Genomic DNA, 19,871 nt, shown 5'->3' on the forward strand with positions numbered 1-19,871 from the left:
GACGCATTCGCAGTGCGAGCATGTGGTGTAAGTGTGTGGGTGTAAGCGTCTCTCTCTCTCTCTCTCTGTCTTAATGTTTTTTTGGGGTGTTGCGTGGCAAACAAATTTGTGCGTGGGCGAGGTTCACAGCCGCCCACGCTTCAGCTAACGTCATTCAACCCTCGCTGGCGAAAGTGGATTCGTTTGGTAATCTTCGATGCCTGCCGCCGGGTGTTCACAGAAATAATAAAAAAAACACAATTTGAGTAGTATCCGCTTACAATAGATCGCATCGCATCTCTCGAGTCAAAGGCGGAGAGAGAGAGAGGAGGGAGAGTGTCACAGCTCCCACTATGGGCCCTCCTAATTTGCAGCCCTCAAGAGCCTGTTAACAGAGGCAGACAAAATCAAAAAAACGAAAAGTCGACAAAACCAGTTTTAGCTTCTTCCTCCCCCGTAAATCTAAATGCCTCTCTCTCTCTCTCACTTTTTGAGCTTTTTGTGTATTTATAAATTGATTTCAGTTTGATATTATTGTTAGATGAGCACTCTCCAAGATATGTCACGAAGTGGGCATATGTCCATTGACTGTGGGCATTGTCGTTCAGCGGCCTAGACATTATTTAGTTATATATATGTGTGCGGATATATATATGTGTATGTGTGCACAACAAATGCGAAAGAATAATGAGTATGTTAAATATGAGAGAGCAATATGTTAAAGACATGTTTCGATTAATGTACCCATATTGAATATTTTATTACAGCAATTTCGTTTCGATTACCTCAAAGGAAGCGTTGATCTCTATGTATCCTCGGTCCAAACTAGTCTTAATTTTGAAAACTTCACAATACCAAGATCGAAGCTAGAAGCTAGAAGCAGGTCCTTCACTTTGCCTTGCGTGGCTTTAACCCAGAGTTTTACCTATTTTTACTTTATATACTCCATTTCTCCTTTCTTAAATTTGTATTATTTTTTACTAAATTATAACGTTTAACCATTATTGGGCAAAATTGGGTTTTTTTTTTATGGTTTACCTAATCCAAGGAGCATTTTACATATTAATACTTACAAATATATTATAGACTTTACTTTATTTTTATACTTAGATACCGGCAGGATAATGAAACCAAATTTTTCGACACCCTTAGAGATAGAGACTTAAAACTTGGAACATATACTAGTCTGTGCCCGCGTCAAACGTGTAAAAATTGGAGTGTGGATATAGCATTAGGAGGCTAGGAAATCGATAATCGCAATTCGATAGAGTTACATATTTCCCACAATTTTAAAGCTAGTCACAAAATTTGGTTGGTTGTTGGCGATGTCCTTCAAACATCGGCATATGCCACCACGCCGCCCTTCGGCTATAAAAATTTCAAATGGTTATATCTTCCACAGCTTTGAGTCAGAGCCGTTAAATTTGGTAGGTGTATTACCGCCTATAAAAATCGATACAAAATTTGTATAGCCATGCCCACACTTGCCCCCATAATAGCCAAAGAGACATATTTTAAGACCACACCCACACCCGCCGACCCCAAGAACTTCGACCCTAGTAATCAAATACGCATATCTTCTAGAACTCGTAAGCTAGTCACAACATTTTGAATATATGTTCGGTAGCTTCCCTAAGAGATGGATACAAACCGATACACCGATACATTGGTGTAAATTGATAAAGCCATATATCTCACACTATTTCAAAGGTAGAGTGACCAAATTTAAAAGGTATATTGCTATTGCTATTCCTTAAAAAATACAGAAAAAATTTTCAGCCAAGGCCAAATGCGCCCCCAAAACGATAAAAGCCTATATGTCCCGCAATTTAAGATATAGTTATAGTTACGAAACTTAAATGTAGATTACTAAGATCGTCGTCCTACATTTTTTTTTGGCAACGCAAACTCCGGTCCCCAAAATTCTCCAAAGTCGGTATCTCCTGCAATTTAAGAGCTACAGCTACCAAACTTGGAAGGAAGATTATTAGGATCCTTGTCTATAATTTTGTTCAGCCACGCCTACTCCCGTTACTAGGAAACTCTTCCAACACTTTTTTTTCGACCACGCCCACTGCCGCCCCCAAAAGCCCCAAAAGCCTACATCTACCGCAATTTGAAAGGCAAACTTGGACGGTAGATTATTAAAAATCTTCTTCAATGATTGTGATATCTTTGCTACACCCACCATGTTCTTTGCTACCTGTTATCAGCTGATATAACTTAAGGTATCAAATTGTTTCGCAGTCGGTATCACCGGTTCTCTCTTGTTTACGTATTGATTTAATAATTCATTTTTAATTTAATATACATTAATTTGTAATTTTAAAATTTTTTTGAATAAATAAAAGAAAAGCTTGCTAAGACGAAAGTGGTTTTTGTATTGAAATGTTTAGATTACTTTCGAGAGTTTATAGACATTTCGATTCTGCTTTATCAATTTCTATGGATAATTTATTGTTTTGTTGAATATTGTAATTATTAGCTGTACTTGTTCATAAATCGAGTTAACTAGCAAATATTTTCATCGCACACACACATTTTCTAATCATATTCACGCCACGTGGCGTATTAGGCATTTTCCTGTTAACTGTTGATGTTGGCATACAAACATGTGTGGATCATGCCACAAATCTGTCGGTTAATCTTTTGTTTTCGCAACTCTGCCCAAAACATTTCCGCTTTAAACTATCGCTCTAAAAGAGCCACTGCCGCATTTATTATCGTTTTCGTATTCGCATTCGCATTGTCGCTAATATATACATATATGTGTGTATGTATATATATCATAATTTTTATCACCATGTTCTCCTTCTTCTGTTGCTACTTCATTGTCTTCATTATTCGCTAATCGCGCATATTGCATATTCTTTATCTGTACCATTTTTGATCCATTTTGCCGTTTCACCGCAAAAAGTTTAAGGCAAAACTTGAACGCAAACTTGGCTAATATAATTTCGCTGAATGCGAAGTATACAAAAACGAAAGAAACAAACAAAAACCTTCTCTCTTCTGCTTATCTGCAGAAAAGGCAATATAAATGCCATAAAAAGTGATACAATCAGTTGGCCCATAGGTTGGAGATCGACAAAACAAAAAGAAAAAAATACGAACATAATAAACACGACATTTTAGCAAAAACAATCGTAGCCCAAACGAATATTTCTTTTTTGTTTGTTTATTTTTTATTTTACTATTTTTTTTTATAAGCAACACCACAAAAAGTAATACTTATGAAAAAGAATCGTGAAAAATGAAAACAATAAATAAATAAAAAAAAACGAAAAACCGTCAGAATTTGTTGGCCGCTGGGCAGAACACTGATAAACAGTCGAAATTAAATTGAATGCAAGTGAAATTATATAAAACTGGAACTGGAAGCAACCACAACGAATCGGGAAAGTGCAAATACACATGTACCATATGAATGTGTGTGTATGTAAGCAGACTGAAAAAAGTCCTACATAATTACTGTTGACTATGACTTGACTTGTCTGTTTATTATTATCAGTTATGGAATGCAATGTCCGATTATTAACGGTTCTTGTAACATTCATAATAATATGCATACATATGGACACATTTATGTGTGTGTGTATGTGTAATTTATGCAAATACTAGTAGTATTGCACAATTATCAATTTACTCGCAGCTGTTTAATGTAATTAACAAATACTAAATACTAAAAGTACGACACAGCTGTTTCAAAAACTAAATCGCCTACTGACTAATCAGTGTTCAAAATTATACTTTCAGCCAAAATAATATTTGAGTTTTTATTAAAATCTGAAACTTGCAAACACTGTTAATTTTAATCACGGGACGATAATAAATGGTTATTTAAAATGATTAAAATATCCTAATTACTGAACGATCACTATACCATATCCATAGATTTTTCATTTATATTTGCACCTGTGTTTTTACTATATTGGAAGGCAATCGGAACGAAATGATAAGACTATCAGACGAGGTAAGTGTGAGAAAAAAAAGATTGTGATATGTGTGTGTGTGTGCTTGTAGTTTTGTATGTATGTGTGTGCTCAATTCGTTGTTCACATTTCGTGTTTGGCTTACGAGACCAACTCATCGATAGCTGATTAAATTGTTTGTGTGCTTATCAGTGCAGCTATAAAAGCCGCACGAGCTGCCGATAAACGCAGATGACTGTTTGTATTTCTATAAAAACAAAACTGTTTAAAAAGTGAACGGGTATCATGAATTTATGCAAATGTATGTTACAGAAATACAGAATGCCTTACATTGTGTACACATCTTGGTGCGCAAGAATATATTTTAGCGGTTACAGGGTATTTCAAAGATCGCTGGCAATGATGTGTAACTTTATGCAAAGCGCGATTTGCAGCTTGCAACTTGCATCGAAACGAAGCAAAGCGAATCGAACGACCTTCACAACCAGTGAGAAGAAGTCCACTTGAGTTGCTTCTTCGATTGTTTTTCGAGATGTGCACAGTGCAGACTGTGCTGAGTAGTTGTAAAGAACAAGAAGAAGAATAAGAAGAGATGACATGGACAGGCGTCGTCTCAAGTGGTAATCTAGCACCTTTCGCCCTCTCTCTCTCTGTCCCACTTAACTTACAGCTGTCAAAATAGTTGTAGAGAGAGGCGAGGTGAAGCAGCAATAAGGAAGCTGCGCAAGGGAAGCATTTATGGAAATTCAAGTTGAAGGGGGTGGTAGAGGGAGAGGACAGATAAAAACTAATGAGCGAACTGAACGGAAAACGGAAAAGACAAAGCGAAATGCAAAACAAATTATAATGAAGGAAAAAAAAATTAAAAATAAAACAACATCCAAGCAAAAATGCAAATCTAGCAGAAAAGGTAGCCAGACTAAGGGCAGCGCAGAGGCAGCAACAATGCAGCAATGCGAGCGAGCAAGAGCATTGGACAAAATGCAAGACGGAGGCGAATTTAATGTAAAATGAAGCCGAGGTCAGTTGACGGCGGCAAACGGGAACAGCTGCTCTGTGATGTTGATATAAGGGCAGGCAAAAGATAGTAACAAATATGTACAACAACAACAAGCTGCGCAAGAGAGTATGCCCAACGCGGTAGAAGCTCCATCACACACACACACACACGCTCACTGAGCTGCCAGACTGTGCACTTAAAAATAAAAACAAGTTTTTTCGACTCGCTGCTGCTGCGCTTGCGCAGAAGATATCAGTTTCCAACCACAAAAAAAGGAGAAAAAAAGAAGAAATACATACACAACTACTGACTGCTCACTGCTGACTGACTTTCTTTAAGCATTTTTGTGCTCACAGCTTGGACATGTTGCAGACACAGCCGCAATCGACGCCGCAGTTTTCGCTTTTTTTTTGTTTTTGGCAACTTTTCGAGGCAGTCGTCGTCAAAGAAGAGGAAAACACGTTTTGTGCTCCGGTTTCTGTTTCTCACTCACTCACTCACCTGGCAAACGGCGTCTGTTCCACCTCGTAGATATCATTGATGTCATGCGACACAAGTAATCCCTTCAAGCGCTCAGCATCAACGTCCAGCAGTCCATCGCCTATGGGAAAGATGCCCTCCTCGGTAAACATGTTTCAAAGCTGCTGCAGCTGCCTCTCTCCCTCTCTCTCTCTCTCGCTGTCTGTGTTTTTATATTGGTTTTTTTTTTTTTAGATTTTTGTCTTCTGTTGCGTTGTGGGCTTTTCTTTTGTTTGGTTTAAAATTTGTTTAATGCTTTGAGGAGCAAGGTATTTCGGATGTGTTAAGACGACGGCGAGAAATTAAAACTGTGGCACATACAAAGAACAACAATGAGATAAAAAAAAAAACAAAAAAAATATGTTTGGCAAACATAACAAAGAAGAAGAGAACTAAATGTAAACAACAAAAACGACAACAGCAAAAACAACAGCCGCACGCGCAAAGCTTTGCAAAGCTTTGGTCACACTGACTGCAGTAGTAGTAGCAGCAGTCGAGAAATTCCAGAGCCCTTTTGAACTGCGCTGCCAACGTCGGCATATGCAACAGCCTGTGAGTTGGAACGTGACAGCAATAGGGATGCTGCTAAACAATGCAGTGACAACAAAAACAACAATCAGCCACGGAAATTTCTTTGCTGTTTTTGTCTCTTTAGCTGTTTGTACTTTTTAATTATTTTTTTTTTGTTTGCTGTTGTTGTTGGTTTGTTGCTTGACATGTTGAGAGCATTTAAATTTTAAATGAACGCGCGGCACACGCACAAAAATTTCACACAATAACACACACAACTCGTTTCACTTTAATTTGTCAATGCTGCCGCTGTATCTGTGTCTGTATCTCTGTGTATGTATATGCCCAACGCTCCTTGTATTGGTGTATGCCGTCGCGCACTGTTGTGTTCTGCTCAACTTCGGCTTTGTTTGCATGTGTGTGTGTAACCAACTTTGCACTTAAAAACACACAAAAAAAAAGAGAAACAAAAAACGAAGTAAATAAATTTACTGCTTACGCAGACTGCTTTTTTTTGTTTAAATATTTTAATTTATTTCAACTCTCGAAGCGGGCAGAAAAAAAGTTTTTGCAGCGCGCATTCGATTTGTAAAATGATTTGAATTTGTACTTGTTTGTGCGACACATACACACGAACACACACACATACAAACAAACACACTTGTGGTAAGTAGTAGTCACCTCGTAAATCGCGGATAACAAAAATCACAAACCCAGCACACATTCACTAGGCGACAACGAATTACAACACGTCCGCCTCGTTCGGCTTTGTTTTTGCTTCTAAATTATCGATGATAAATTGGTTGGAATGGCGCGTATTATCGATAATAAATATTTAGCAGCTGTTAAGACGCTGCTTTGCCACACAGCAATACATCGATTTCGAACTGTTAAGCTGTTGGCGATTGTACTTTGTGAAGTGTTTGACCACAAACAACAAAAAGGAAAGGAAAACAATAATTTTAGCAATGTTTAATACAACGTATATAAAAAACATTCATCCTATATATTATTTAAAAGTTGATCAAACCAAATTCGCACAAACTTCAGCAACTGTTAAGCTTAAAATTGCGCTATTCAGATTAGCTAGCACCAACAGCTGACATTGCAATAACGATAGATTCAAAAAGTATGAACGCATGCGTGCCAACCTGCTGTAATTTTGTCTGCTCGAATTTTGAAATATCAACACTGCGTTTTGACCGCCCACGGCCGCGGTTACGACTAAAAAATTTGAAACAAAAAATTATAGCAAATTCAAATTGGAAAATGAAGCAATCACGGCGCTACGCACTTGACGGAGTCTTGACACGCAATGGGCGTTTGGCAACCGGGCCCTTTAGTGCTGTGGCGCCGCCTATAAAATCTTAATTTAGACATTTGCATTTGCATTATGTTTATATTTATACATATTCAATTTATGTATGCTGTATGCGTGTGTGTGTGTGTGTGTGCTTGCTCCACTTGTGCTGCATTTTCATGAGCAGCACCTATCGCCAACCTCCCCTCCCCCTTGGTCTATTGGTGTGTCACCAAGGCCTGGCTGCCCAGCAGCCGAGTGTGTATTTTAATCATTGGACGCTCATTGCCGGGCTCAACGCGGAGAACGGGAACAAAAACCGGCGACGCCGGTATTTCAGGAATGCGCCGCACAAAAATAGCCAAAAAACCAAGTGCAAAAACCTTTGCAGCCAAAGAAACAGCCTCAGAAACAGAAACAGCATTAACATTAGCATTCAGAATTCAGCATTCGGCATCAGCAGCCGGGGCACATTAGTCTCATTTGCTTCATTATTTATGCATTTTTATTAATAGGCGCGCAATTTGCTTTGCAGCTCTGCCCAGAGCCAACCGATGAAAATATAATTATACATATGTACATACATACATACTATGTACAAGCTGAGCATTTTAACAGCATTATTTTTTTTTAGCTGATATCAAGGAAAATATGCTCGAGTATTTTTCATTCAAGCTAAACTGAATCTATTTGTTGTTAATTATTATTTTAATAACTTTCGAAGATGTTTTCTTAAATATTTGCTTAGTGTAGTATTTAATATAGTATATTAAAGTACATATTTATATATAATATGCTAAAAATGTAATTTTTATAATCGGAACAATACAATACAATAAAAGCTAAGACGCCAAATATCTGAATTCAATATTTCAAATAAATGATAAATGAAATTTATTTTATATGTTTATAACTTTTAAAGAAAAATATTTATTAGTTAGTTCACAGTTCACGCCTCTGCGTCCTCGTCAACTTAATATTAATAAACATATTTTTCAAAACCAAACTGGTTAATTATCATTTCAAATTCGTTGATTTTTATATCATATCGTAACCGAAGCATACTTTTGATGAAACACTCGATGAAGATGGATCCAGCTTCCAATTGCGTTCAAATAAACATGAGCAATTCTTGAGAGCTCAATACTGCGAATTTTAGTTTTCTTAGTCTTATTATCTCAAATAGAGAATGTCAAAGAGAATGTCGAGTCGAGAGATCCCCCCGACTAGAGGTATATGAGTAAAGATATTCCAAATGATATGCAAAAATGATGCTACTTGCCATACAAGAAACTACATGCGACATTGAATGTCACTAGTAATGATGCTGCCAAGTTTGCTAATAAGTATCGGTATCGGTATAAGGTGCTCCCTTCGCTCAATATGCTGAACTCAAAACGCCAAAATGATCTTTGCCCGGCTATAAATAGCTGATGTACTGCATCATTGACAAAATGTCGCATTGCAATTGCGATTGAAATTGGAATTGAAATTGGTATGGGTATGGGAATGGGATTGGAAATTGCCTGGCAGTCTTTCAAGTTTAGCAGATCAGGCATTTGACCTAAGCGACAGAGAATTGAAAATAGACACATTTTATTTGACAGCAGCATTAGCAAATGCAATCCCGGAGTTTCAATTGGTGCAATATTGGCATTTTGGGCCCGTTCGTGACGATATCTCATCATCGCTGTCCCGCTTGCCGGAGTCTCTCGTATCGCCGTCGTCACGGCCACTGGCCCGATACTCATCGATGATGGCCAGCAGCTCTTCCTGGGCGGCGATAAACTCGTGCTCCTCCATGCCTTCGCCAGTGTACCAATGGAGATGGGCTTTGCGGCGCAACATGATGCTGGACAAATCCAGCAATCGCTTGAACAACGTCTGTATCGCTGTCGTATTGCCAATGAATGTGGCGGACATCTTCAGGCCGCGTGGCGGAATATCACAGATGGCCGTTTTTATGTTATTCGGTATCCAGTCGACAAAGTTGTTCAGATTCTTGTTGCGCACGCCCGTCATCAGTTGGTCGACTTCGCGTGGTGACATCCGTCCACGGAAGATACCGGCAGCCGTTAGCAGTTTGCCCTTGCGCAAATCGATGGCGCACAGCAGATTGTTGCTGGAGAAGATCTGTTGCACCAGCTCAGCGACGGTACCCTTGCTAAATTGTTGCTCCTTGCACGAGCCCAGCGGCGCAAAGCCCGGTATGAGGAAATGTAGGTGGGGAAAGGGCACCATATTCACATAGATCTTGCGCAGACCGGCATTCAATTGGCCGGGGAAACGCAGACAGGTTGTTAGGCCGGACATGGTGAGGGCGACAATGTGATTGATGTGCTCATACCCAGACATTGGAATCTTCAGATTGCGATTGCAGATCTGAAAAAGTGCCTCATTGTCCAGGCAAAAGGTCAAATGCGAGTTGTTCACCAGCGCCGGTATGCTGAGCAGTGCATTGTATGGTTCCACAATGACTTGTGATAGATTCGGCGATGGTATGGTCACATAGTTGCATAGTAAATTATCCGGATACTGCTCGACCAGTGCCTCCATGATCAGTGACGTCAGACCCGAACCGGTGCCACCACCAATCGAGTGGAGCAACTGAAATCCCTGCAGTGAATCCAATGATTCCACTTCGCGTCGCGTACTCTCTAGCACTTGATCGAGAATTTCGGCGCCATCCGTATGGTAGCCACGGGCATAGTTATTGCCCGAACTCTCCGAACCGGCCACAAAGTTTTCCGGACGATACAGGTGACTGCTCGAACTCAAACGCTGTATGGTGCTAGCCTCCGTGTCGATGATGATGGTGCGTGCATAGAAACGCTTGCTGACGGTCGCATTAAAGAACACACTGATCCGGTCCAGTTGCAGCGGACTGGTGCCGTCGAATCGACCCGATCCATAATCCACGCCATGCTCATGCGATATCAGATGCCAGAACTGCAAATAACCAAAGAAACCAAATCAGAGATCGCAAATGATGCAGACAAAGCATTTCAAATTTATAATTATATTTAAATTGTGTAGGGTCAGTATTATTGCAAACCGCAGCTGTTCTCTGATACATATGTATATACTGCCTAAATGTATACTATAAGCCTGATTGTTTTTCGGTTATTTCCAAAAATCAGATGTCACATCTGTCTTTATCTTTCGCACTCTCTCCCTCTCTCTCTGTGTGTGGTCAGATACTTACCGCATCGCCAATGGCATTGCCAGCTCCGCCAATCTGCAGTGTCAATATCTCCCGCATTTCTTATGTCTTCCGTGGCTATAGCTTATTTGCTTATGTTTATTTTCAATAATACCAGAATTTAAAATCCTTGTGGCGGCCGAAAGTGGGGTATGGGATTTGATTACTCAAAATGCCTAAATATTCTGCATGCTGTACTCGCTTCAAATATATAGGCATAAAATAAGACCCAAAGAAATAATTCTCTGTCGCCACCTTCGATTGTGTCGAAACAAGTATCTACGGCACATGATCCGGACAAAACGAGCATCATATCGGAGTTACATATTTAAAGATTGGCGAATTAATTTAATGAGAGAGATTTAATAAGACATAAAAAAGTAGATGGAAAGCGCAAGAAAAAAATGCTTAAGCAACCAGCAATTGCTGGTGTTGCTGCTGCTGCCTATTGTTGCTCCAGCTATTTGTTCTTCTTTTCGGCAGCCAGCAAGTTGTACAAACGATTGACTTCGTTAGCCACCAGATGATCCAGAATGATGCCGTTGCCATCGATGAAGGCGGCACATGACTTTGTGCTGGTCTGCTCGCGCTGTCCTCGCCCATTCCTGACACAGAGGGTGAGCATGTATTTGTCATCGTACTTCTTCATGTCCGAACTGGCCTCCCAGGTGCGATTCGTCTTACCGCCACCGGCCTCCTTCTGCACGGCAACGGCAAAGGTGCCTTTCTCACGGAACGTTGTGTGTAGCGTGAGCACGCCCATCAGGGCGAAATAGGCCAGCGCACTGAACAGCAGCACCGGCCGCGACTGCGGAAATGGATGGGTGAAGTCCCAGGCGTGCGCCATTATGGCGACACCGACAGCCAAGGCACAGAGCAGCAGGCGGGTGTTTACCAATCCAAATTGCTCCTTCAACTGGGGACGATCGCCCAGTAGACAGGTCTTCACTGCATCATCCAGTGCATGCTTCACCGCTGATCCATCCCATTTGTTTACCTTGACCAGCTGTGGATTGTAATCATTCATTTTAAATATAAGATACGCTGTCGAGTGACGTGTACAAAAAAAAGCAAGAGGAAACCTGGCGAAGTCCTTTGGATTAGTTACCTCTTCCGCGGGCTGTGCTTTATCCTCCTTTTTAGACATTGTTGCTACTCTTTACAATCGATTTGGCTAGCGCTGAGATTGAAAAGAACACTTTAATCCCTTTTTTTGACAACGCGACAAATACTTCCTACTACTCTGTTTGATGTACAGTGTGACCACAAAGTCAAAAGAAGTTATTTTTTGGTGTATTGCGGCCTGGTTGCCACTTAGTAGAATTTATTTGTTCCTAGCAAAATCGATAAATTCAAATAAAACACACATCCATATATATTTTAAATAATATATTTAGGGAGTAAAAACGAATATGTGTCGAGTATACAAAACAAAAAAAAAAAACAAGTCAGAAATAACGTTTGTTTTATTAACATTTTGATGCGGGTTTGGTAGATTTGTACCACGTATGCTACTGTTAAGACTTCCCTTAATAACATTTGTTATCGATAGATAATTAAAAAAAAAAATGGTGATTCGTTTTATAAGTAAATTGTTAATATATAATTACAAATAATGGAGTTATGGAAGTTGTTTTCAGCTGCTATGTTACATCGACTTCATTTGCGCCATCAATTCTTCCAGACTCGCCTCCGACACCCCATCACCAGCAGTAGCCGTCGTTTCTGATTTCTCTGACTTATCCGGCGCCTCATACGCCAGACGCAAACCGAAGGCGACATTTGTATTTTCCGGGGATTTGGTCGTCGTTGTCGGCACATTATCTGCAACCAACTCAATGCCCCAATCGTTGCAGGCATGCAGTGGTTCATCGGATACCTCCACCTCCACCAACTTCTCGACTGGCTTCGGACGCAAATGGAACTCCTTCTGGCGCACCAAACAATTGCGATCATCGCACTGCGTGTTCGGCCTGAGAGTCATCTTGGGAAAGAAATCGCTTAGCGCATTATATCCCAAATAGTCAGAGACCTCGCCAAAGTTCAGCAAATACTTGAGTGCATTCTGGACAAGGAGGCTAGCCGTAATGCCCATCGTTGTGGGCAAAGAGGCTGCGCAGACACCCTCACGCTTCAGCGTCCGCTCGTCAATGTTCTCAGCGACAACCAGAGGCGGGGCGCAGGCAAAGCATGCTGTATCGCCGGGACGTACGAACTGTATGTGGCCGGAAACGGCATTCTCCGAGACGCCGGATTCAAACCAGTTCATATTTTTCTCATTGCAGGCGGCATTGATCGCCATGCGTGCCTCAAAGTTGTCCACGCAACTGAGCACCAGATCGACGGGCTGGCCAACCGCAATGCCACTCGCAGAGATCGTGCTCAGGAATTGATCGAAGTTATCCACTGTGGTTATGTTGTAGTTGTGTGTCTCAATGCACACATCGGGATTGATGAAGCTCAATGTGCGCGCCGCTGCCTCCACTTTGGACAGGCCTGCCTGGTCGGGTGTGAAGAACAATCGGTTCATATTGGCCAGCTCCACCTTGTCGTAGTCGAACAGTATTAGCTTGCCAATGCCACAGCTGCAAACAATAACAAAAACAAAAAAGTCTACAGATGAAAAAGCAAAAAAAAAAAACATTTGCATCTTTTGTCCACTGACCGCGTCAACATGTCGGCGGTGACACTTCCAACGCCACCAACGCCCACAATAGCCACCGCCTTGTCGCGTATGCGCTCATAATCCTTAACGATGTTCATGCGCTGCAGGGCCATCAGGCGGCTGTATGGATTGGAATCGACGACTTCGGCGGACATGCGTTCGATGCGCTCGCGCGCATTGCGCGTCGTCGTTTTCTGCTCCTCGAGCTCCGACTTCAGCTCGGCAATGATTGCCTGCAGTTCGTCAATGGCAGCGGACATGGCAGCAACAGGCAATTCGACTCAACAGCAAAACAAATCTATAAAAACAAAGTAAAACACTCGAACTGTCAACGTTTCAGCTGTCGTCGTGTCACTTTATTAATACAGCTGTGCCGGCGTTGCCAGACGATTTGCACATCGACTTGTCCAACGATGATTATCGATAAGCGAGAATCGTGGAATCAGCTCGAGCTGTGATTTAAAAATTTTTATAAGGTATAATGGTCGGCGATAGATCGATAATTTATGTTAGCACCACCTTCAGAGAAAAAAGAAAAAAGGAAGGAAGAAAAACGGAGGAAGAAAAAAGGAAGAGAAAGGGCGCATGCGCATAGAAAGCTTAAAAGTTAGTAAAATAATAGATATATATAAATAAATATGATATATATATATATAGATATATTTATCCACAAAGAAAGATTAATAAAATAAAATTAAAAAGTATGGAAAGGAGTAAGCAAGCGGCAGCAACCGACAGAATAAACTAACCTGACCAGCCGCCACTACGGAGGAAATCGCCGGGGGACAACTGGGCTAAAACAGAATCGGAGAAGTGCAATCCAGGGAAAAGTGATCCGTGATCAGCCGCAATCAGCTGATCGTCCATAACCCCCAAGGCATCAGTGATGCGCAATGTCAGCAACAGTGATGTTCATTTGGCTCAGCAGTGATGTAACAAACAAAAATCTAAGTTACTTCTGTAAGCATTAGGTCATATAAATAATAGTTAATATAATATATGTATATATAAAAGAATTTAGTGTCGGCCAGCAGAGTATTAGATATTCAAAATTTTCATTTATTAGATAAGAATATTGTTGATGAGAAAATATGACGAAGCGCGGACTAATAATCTAGTGTAATACAAAATGAAAATGAAGGCTAAAGTTAATGTGATTGGGTGGGATGAAAGACACGGGAATTTGTCATATAAATTTTGATGAGAAATTTATAGGAAGTAAAGGACACGCAGGCTGCATAACATTCACACAGCCAACACAGTAGTGAGCAAATCCTTGTTAACTTGCCGCCCAATAATCGCGGACGATCTCCAACTGAGCCGATAACTAGCCGGTAATTGTGAGCGATCTGTTTTAAACAAATTTCATATATATATACAGACGCACTTAAGATAATACCATGATTTCTACAACTATATAACTTCTGTCGAACCCCATTTCTCAATAACGGCTTTCAGCGGCTTAAACAGGCTTTTCAAAATTGAATCCTTCCTTGTATACAAACTACATATAGTAATCGTTGTGGAGTTTTGCATGAAGGCGATACGAATATCCGTTAATTTGGCTAGGGCACTTCCATTCTTTGGCTTCCATGACAACCAGCAGATTGTCTTCTGGATGTTGCGATACTTTTTCTTTCCTTCATGTGATATTCTATTCAGACTCTTGAGCATCACATTTTAATATTTTATTTCTCTGCAACAAAGAATAACAAATATTATTATTATTGTCCGGATATGTGCATTGCAACCTGCTAGATCTATTGTAAACTCTTCTGAGCCTATAGCTCTTCCATCAATCCCAGCTCTTACACAAATTCAAGAATCTTTGTTTAGTTGAGGGTTTCTATGTCTTTGGAACTAATTTGTTACGAGTCGGTTTGTCCTAGTGGGGCAGCTACGGCCAGCCAGTACTCCATTAGTGGGTCTACCCATGCCCGCCGACCGTACAATAACACAACACTAAACAAATCTACACATCACTAATAAACAGCTGATTTATCGGACAGTGGCAACAATTATTTAAAACAAAAAATTCGTTAACTTCGACGTCCAACGGTGGCCCTGCTGTTACAACCGTAGCGCTCCCGCCCTTCCTGTGGGGCAAAACCATATAGTTAGGGCCCCACCCTTTTAATATCAAAGATCACAGATTATTCTAAGAACCTTTTGACCCCCTCCCCTCCATTTACTAAACTTAAGCCTTCATTTTAATTGACTAAGTATATTTAATATTCATAGCTTACGGCAAACATTTTATGCTCTGACTTATTAGTATATATAGTTATTACCCTAAATTTAATTTAAAGGAACGAGACCTGACTAATCTTTATTCGACCTTCTACGCCTTCACAATTGCCGTCTTTTGGCGCAGTCTTGTTTTTGGGCTTAAAGTCTTTTTACATAACCTATATATAAAAATTAGGTTATTATATATATATATATATATATATATATATATATATATATATATATATATATATATATATATATATCCTTTTTTTTCAACCGAAGGTTAGTTTTCAGATTATTGGGGGACACCCTTAAGTAACCTACGGAGCTCCCCGGGATAAATATGAGGGTATCTACTCACAGAAATTTTATGCCAGAGGAAAGAAAAATATTTGTTTAATCAACCAGCATTTGCCACGTAGAAAACCCACATAGAAATGTCTCAGTGACGATTAAAGCTAAAAGCCGGAATGCGTATTTGCACAGCGTAAATAAAAAAAAAATATATATAAAAGAAATAAAATTAAATACATAAGTTTCCTTCCGCCGAGATTTGATTGGAACGGATTCACGATTTTGTTGAATGGTTCCGATCCCTCTCTCCCTTCGTGCTGCTCTTCCTTGTCGCTCTTGGTTCCGGAAGGCAGTCTGCTCCTGGTAGTCTTCTCCCGGTGTGGACTTCACTTTAATCGTTTGGGATTACATTTAAATTTTTGGTGTCTTCGTCGGCGGTTTTTGATTGCGGCTTGTCGTCGGGGCGGATTTTATTAAACTTGGCGGGTGTGCATTTGGGCGTTTTTACTTAAATATTGGTTGGTTTTATACACTTTGTAGGTTCGTATTTGCGGGTTTTAATTTCTTCTCTATCCACCTGACGGTGGATTTTATTAAGTATTGTAGGTTTGTATTGTTGGTTTTTAAATTTTTCTTGATCACTTGAATTTGTTGCCGTCGGTGGATTTTATTAAATATTGCATGTCTGTATTTTCGGTCTTTAAATTTTCTTTATCATTGGAATTTGTTGCCGTCGGGGGATTTTATTAAATATGGTAGGCTTGTATTTTTGGTTTTTAAATTTTTCTCGATCATTTGAATTTGTTGCCGTCGGTGAATTTTATTAAATATTGTAGGTTGGTATTTTCGGTATTTAATTCAAATTTAGTCCCGATATTTCTCTCCCTTTTTTTTCACCTTTTCTTTTCAAAAAAAAAAAGAAATTTTACTCCCGCAATTTACGCTCCTTCTTACTTCTTTCTTATCGCCGCTGACTTTCAACTGTCCTCCAAAAAATCAGATCATTGGCCTTTTTATTCCATCTTTTGCTCGCCGCTCGGATAATATTCTACCATCTCCCTTTCTTGAGCGCGCGAACTCCCTCTCTCTTTCCTACCAAAAAGTTCCTCTCCCTCCACTCTCTTAAAAATCAATCTGTGGGTTATCACCTGTTTGCCTGTTGGCAGCGCCAACTATCGATGTCACGCCGCCCGCCGCAACAAATTAAGGCAACACAATCTACTAGGATGTGCTTTGGGTATTCATCCTCGTTTTCACAAAACCCATATAGTTCATACTATAAATACAAAGTTAAGATAGGCGAATTCTTAGTCTATAATGTACTGTCAATATACCGCTAAGTTTCCCAAGCCTATTCTTCCCCATTGTTATTACCTGCTTTAATCGCTGGTGATTTTAGTCACCCAAAAGACATTTGGCTTGACGGTTACCCGATGTCTCTGCACAACACAGTTGTCGCCTCTGGCTTTCTTCGTTTTTAAGTGTGTCTTCCCGTTAGGGGCATCTCTGCTCCCATTCTCGCTTGCTCATCATCCACTTTGTTCCCCGCTACATCCTTGTAGCCCGGGACCCATCTTAGGATAAGCCTATCATGTATCCCGATTTGGATCGTACCTCACGAACTACACTTGACGTTATCTTCGTCCCCCTAATAGCATTTATTGCTGCCTGACTATTGGATAGGATGGCTATATGCATGTTCCGATAGTTACGTTTCAACTTCAAACCCCTACTGCACCTCAGCTTGAAATTTCTTGGTGTGCGTCCTCAGTGATTCGTGGTAGGATATCAGAGGGCCCACCTTTCCAAGGCATGTGCCCTTGTAGGTGAGTGATCCATCGGTGTACTACGGTGAGCTTCATCTAATGTCGTCCATTCGCTTTTTCTACTCATGAACTGTGATTTTCGAATAAATATCCATATGTCATTTTATCCCTAGGCTGCAACAGTAGGGAAGATAATCTGAAAGAAGTTGGGCATCTCTCTGTCCTAGGATATGATTGCCCCAACCCCTTCTGCCGGCATCCTTTGAAGTGTAGCTTTTTGTTGGAGCGAAATGACGTGAGCTCCATTAAGGCTTCCAAGACCATTGTTGGGTAGGTGCGCATTGTTTTTGTCATACATTCGCAGGCCATTCTCTGCAACTTTTGCTGCTGTCTTTGTACAACAATCAGCCGAGCCCGAATACCGCATGGAGCTTACTACCATTCGGTATAGCCATCTTATTATCTTTGGTGATGTACCCCATGACTTTGCTACGACACATATAAAGTGCTCTGGAGCACTTTGATATCGTATTTGTACACGGGAGGCAAATACCCCTGCTGGGAAGGCTCCTAAGTAGTTAATCTACTAACAGGCCTAGATTAGTGCAGATCGCACACCGTCTATCAGCCTTTAGTAGTTATGACTGTTACATTGCTGTTATGTAGTGATGCTGTGGATTGTCTGAATAGCAGCAGTGAGAGTATCCACCTACTGGTAGTTGGTTCCAGACCCCTCGAGAGGGTACCTTGATCGCAATACGAGATGTGTTGTCAAAGACGCCTTCTATATCTAAGAAGGCGCACATTGCTACTTCCTTATTATCAACTGCAACACTTAAAGTACGCCGCAGCTGGAAAAGTACTAGGTCCGCAGACCTGCGTGCTCTTTTAACTTTGCTTTTCCATCATTTTCAGGAAAAAAGGATGTTAAACTGACGGGTCTGAACGAGTTTTAGTTGGTGATATCTTTCTTCCCTGCTTTGGGGATAAAGACTATGGTTCAAGTATGAATATATGACGCTCTAAGAAGAGATGGCCTTCCAGTGGCCTGCAGAGCTATGGGAACGCATTCTCTAGTGAGGAATTCTAAAAAAATTGTAATGTTAATACTCTTTCTCACCATGATACAAGCTCTGTGTGCTGGATCTATCCGATCCCTTCCTCTGTTGGGGCGGGTTATGCTTTTGCTTGTGCTCGATTGCTTAACCTTTTTGAGAGCCTCATCAAGAGCAAGTTCTTACTGAAGATACCTAGGTACCATTTGACCCTCAAACCGCAGACATTTCTCCTGTCCGGTGGTCGACATTTCCCCACGGTGGCAAGAACTTCTTCCTCTTCTTTGGTCACCGTACTTCTTGCCTAACAGCGTTCGGTACCGGGCGTGATGGTCGTGGTGGTCCAACCACACTTGTATGCCTCAAAGATGGGGCCCGACTTTGCCCATGCTGTGCCTGTGGCGCTCTCCTGATTGGTGCTGGAGTGGTACGCTGTGGAGGATTGTCTACCACTCGCGAGGACCTCTTCCAATCCAGGGCGCGAACGTTCATCTGTCTCGCGACATTCTCTGCAGGGAGATCCTGCGATATTTTTAAATTTTTCGAACTTTTCAAAAAAGTTGTTCTTTTTTTAATTAATTTGTAAATCTCTTGAATGAGCGCTAGTGCAGAGCAGATGTTGAATCGGCGACTGCTTTGCAATGCCTATTTTAATTAATTTAATTTTTTTGTTGGTAAATTTTGTAAGATGAGTTAAACAACTTCTGCTTTGAAAATTTGGAATCACCATATTGGAAGCTGATCCAATTTAGCAAGGAAATCGAATTTTGTCGGTGGTATAAGCCACGGAAATTGCATAGTATCTGTAACCTCACTTTTCCCCCATTCAGTGGCTCGAATTTTTACAGTAGTGTGCATTGATCACCTATCAGTCATCAATTAATGATCAATCAGTCAGTCACCACAACAATTTCTATAAATATGTAAATATATGTAGTTGAGTATTAGGCTTGTATAATTTCAAATATCAGCGAGTTTTTTTTGTAAAACAATTGATAATTGATTTTAAGTTTTTTACCAAAGGTAAAAGGTGTAATTTGTTTACCCTATGGATATATATGTGCATATGTATGAAACAAGCATAAGAAATCCTATCCGATCCCATAAAGTATGTTTATATATTTTTTTTTCAGTATCAACAGTCGAGTCAATCTAGCAATATCCGTTTAATCATCCATCCATCCGTCGGATCTCAGAGACAACAAGAAATGTGAACTACAATTTGGAATGAAAGTTCTCGTATATCTCACGCAGTTTAAGTCTATTTTATTTCAATTTTAAAGATATTAGCATTGATATTTTTTTATCTACTGTAAACATTTCATCAAGATCTGATAAGAAACACCCATTTGAAGGCAAAATTGTCAATTAAACTTTAACCTGTGCAAAAAGAATTGAAACACAGAAGCGCAATTTA

The 19,871-nt window shown here is 40.3% G+C and overlaps 4 protein-coding genes and 1 long non-coding RNA gene across 7 annotated transcripts in view; 1 reads left to right on the forward strand and 4 right to left on the reverse strand.

Annotated features, from left to right (window-relative positions):
- LOC6565001 (death-associated protein kinase related) overlaps positions 1 to 6,722 on the reverse strand; it is a 64,410-nt gene extending 57,688 nt beyond the window's left edge. The window contains exons 1-2 of one of the 3 annotated variants that reach the window (XM_001990881.2): positions 6,622 to 6,722; positions 5,413 to 5,738 (exon numbers count right to left, since the gene is read on the reverse strand). In XM_001990881.2, coding sequence (XP_001990917.1) covers positions 5,413 to 5,543 — 131 coding nt within the window. In that variant the 5' untranslated portion in view covers positions 5,544 to 5,738; positions 6,622 to 6,722. Of the gene's footprint in view, positions 1 to 5,412; positions 5,786 to 6,601 lie in introns of those variants that run through there. The other 2 variants (XM_032738096.1, XM_032738097.2) reach the window with 2 other exon arrangements.
- Positions 6,723 to 8,819: 2,097 nt separating this feature from the next.
- LOC6565009 (probable tubulin beta chain CG32396) lies at positions 8,820 to 10,712 on the reverse strand. Its single transcript, XM_001990882.3, has 2 exons — positions 10,446 to 10,712; positions 8,820 to 10,189 (listed from the first exon to the last, which is right to left on the reverse strand). The coding sequence occupies exons 1-2, from the start codon at positions 10,500 to 10,502 to the stop codon at positions 8,876 to 8,878; spliced, it is 1,371 nt and encodes a 456-aa protein (XP_001990918.1). The 5' UTR covers positions 10,503 to 10,712; the 3' UTR covers positions 8,820 to 8,875.
- A 73-nt stretch (positions 10,713 to 10,785) lies between these two features.
- Positions 10,786 to 11,704, reverse strand: LOC6565010 (signal peptidase complex subunit 2). Its single transcript, XM_001990883.3, has 2 exons — positions 11,551 to 11,704; positions 10,786 to 11,448 (listed from the first exon to the last, which is right to left on the reverse strand). The coding sequence occupies exons 1-2, from the start codon at positions 11,587 to 11,589 to the stop codon at positions 10,903 to 10,905; spliced, it is 585 nt and encodes a 194-aa protein (XP_001990919.1). The 5' UTR covers positions 11,590 to 11,704; the 3' UTR covers positions 10,786 to 10,902.
- A 186-nt stretch (positions 11,705 to 11,890) lies between these two features.
- Positions 11,891 to 13,474, reverse strand: LOC6564884 (ubiquitin-like modifier-activating enzyme 5). Its single transcript, XM_001990884.3, has 2 exons — positions 13,108 to 13,474; positions 11,891 to 13,027 (listed from the first exon to the last, which is right to left on the reverse strand). Exons 1-2 carry the CDS (start codon positions 13,365 to 13,367, stop codon positions 12,091 to 12,093), a joined length of 1,197 nt encoding a protein of 398 aa, XP_001990920.1. The 5' UTR covers positions 13,368 to 13,474; the 3' UTR covers positions 11,891 to 12,090.
- Positions 13,475 to 13,577: 103 nt separating this feature from the next.
- Positions 13,578 to 19,868, forward strand: LOC122322533. The gene is made up of 3 exons (XR_006246680.1): positions 13,578 to 13,713; positions 13,783 to 14,067; positions 19,588 to 19,868. It is a non-coding gene; the product is annotated as an uncharacterized LOC122322533 (long non-coding RNA).
- Positions 19,869 to 19,871: the final 3 nt, after the last annotated feature.

The sequence above is a fragment of the Drosophila grimshawi genome, unplaced genomic scaffold (genome assembly GCF_018153295.1).
Source record: "Drosophila grimshawi isolate 15287-2541.00 unplaced genomic scaffold, ASM1815329v1 contig_1006, whole genome shotgun sequence".
Classification (NCBI taxonomy): domain Eukaryota; kingdom Metazoa; phylum Arthropoda; class Insecta; order Diptera; family Drosophilidae; genus Drosophila; species Drosophila grimshawi.

Excerpts from the sequence above, each read along its gene's own strand:
- LOC6564884 (XM_001990884.3), bottom strand. The coding sequence starts at position 13,367 with ATGTCCGCTGCCATTGACGAACTGCAGGCAATCATTGCCGAGCTGAAG. Across the intron at positions 13,028-13,107 it reads ACCGCCGACATGTTGACGCG|CTGTGGCATTGGCAAGCTAA; the intron begins GTCAGTGGACAA and ends TATTGTTTGCAG.
- LOC6565010 (XM_001990883.3), bottom strand. The coding sequence starts at position 11,589 with ATGTCTAAAAAGGAGGATAAAGCACAGCCCGCGGAAGAG. Across the intron at positions 11,449-11,550 it reads AAGCACAGCCCGCGGAAGAG|CTGGTCAAGGTAAACAAATG; the intron begins GTAACTAATCCA and ends TACAATCCACAG.
- LOC6565009 (XM_001990882.3), bottom strand. The coding sequence starts at position 10,502 with ATGCGGGAGATATTGACACTGCAGATTGGCGGAGCTGGCAATGCCATT. Across the intron at positions 10,190-10,445 it reads GCAATGCCATTGGCGATGCG|TTCTGGCATCTGATATCGCA; the intron begins GTAAGTATCTGA and ends GGTTATTTGCAG.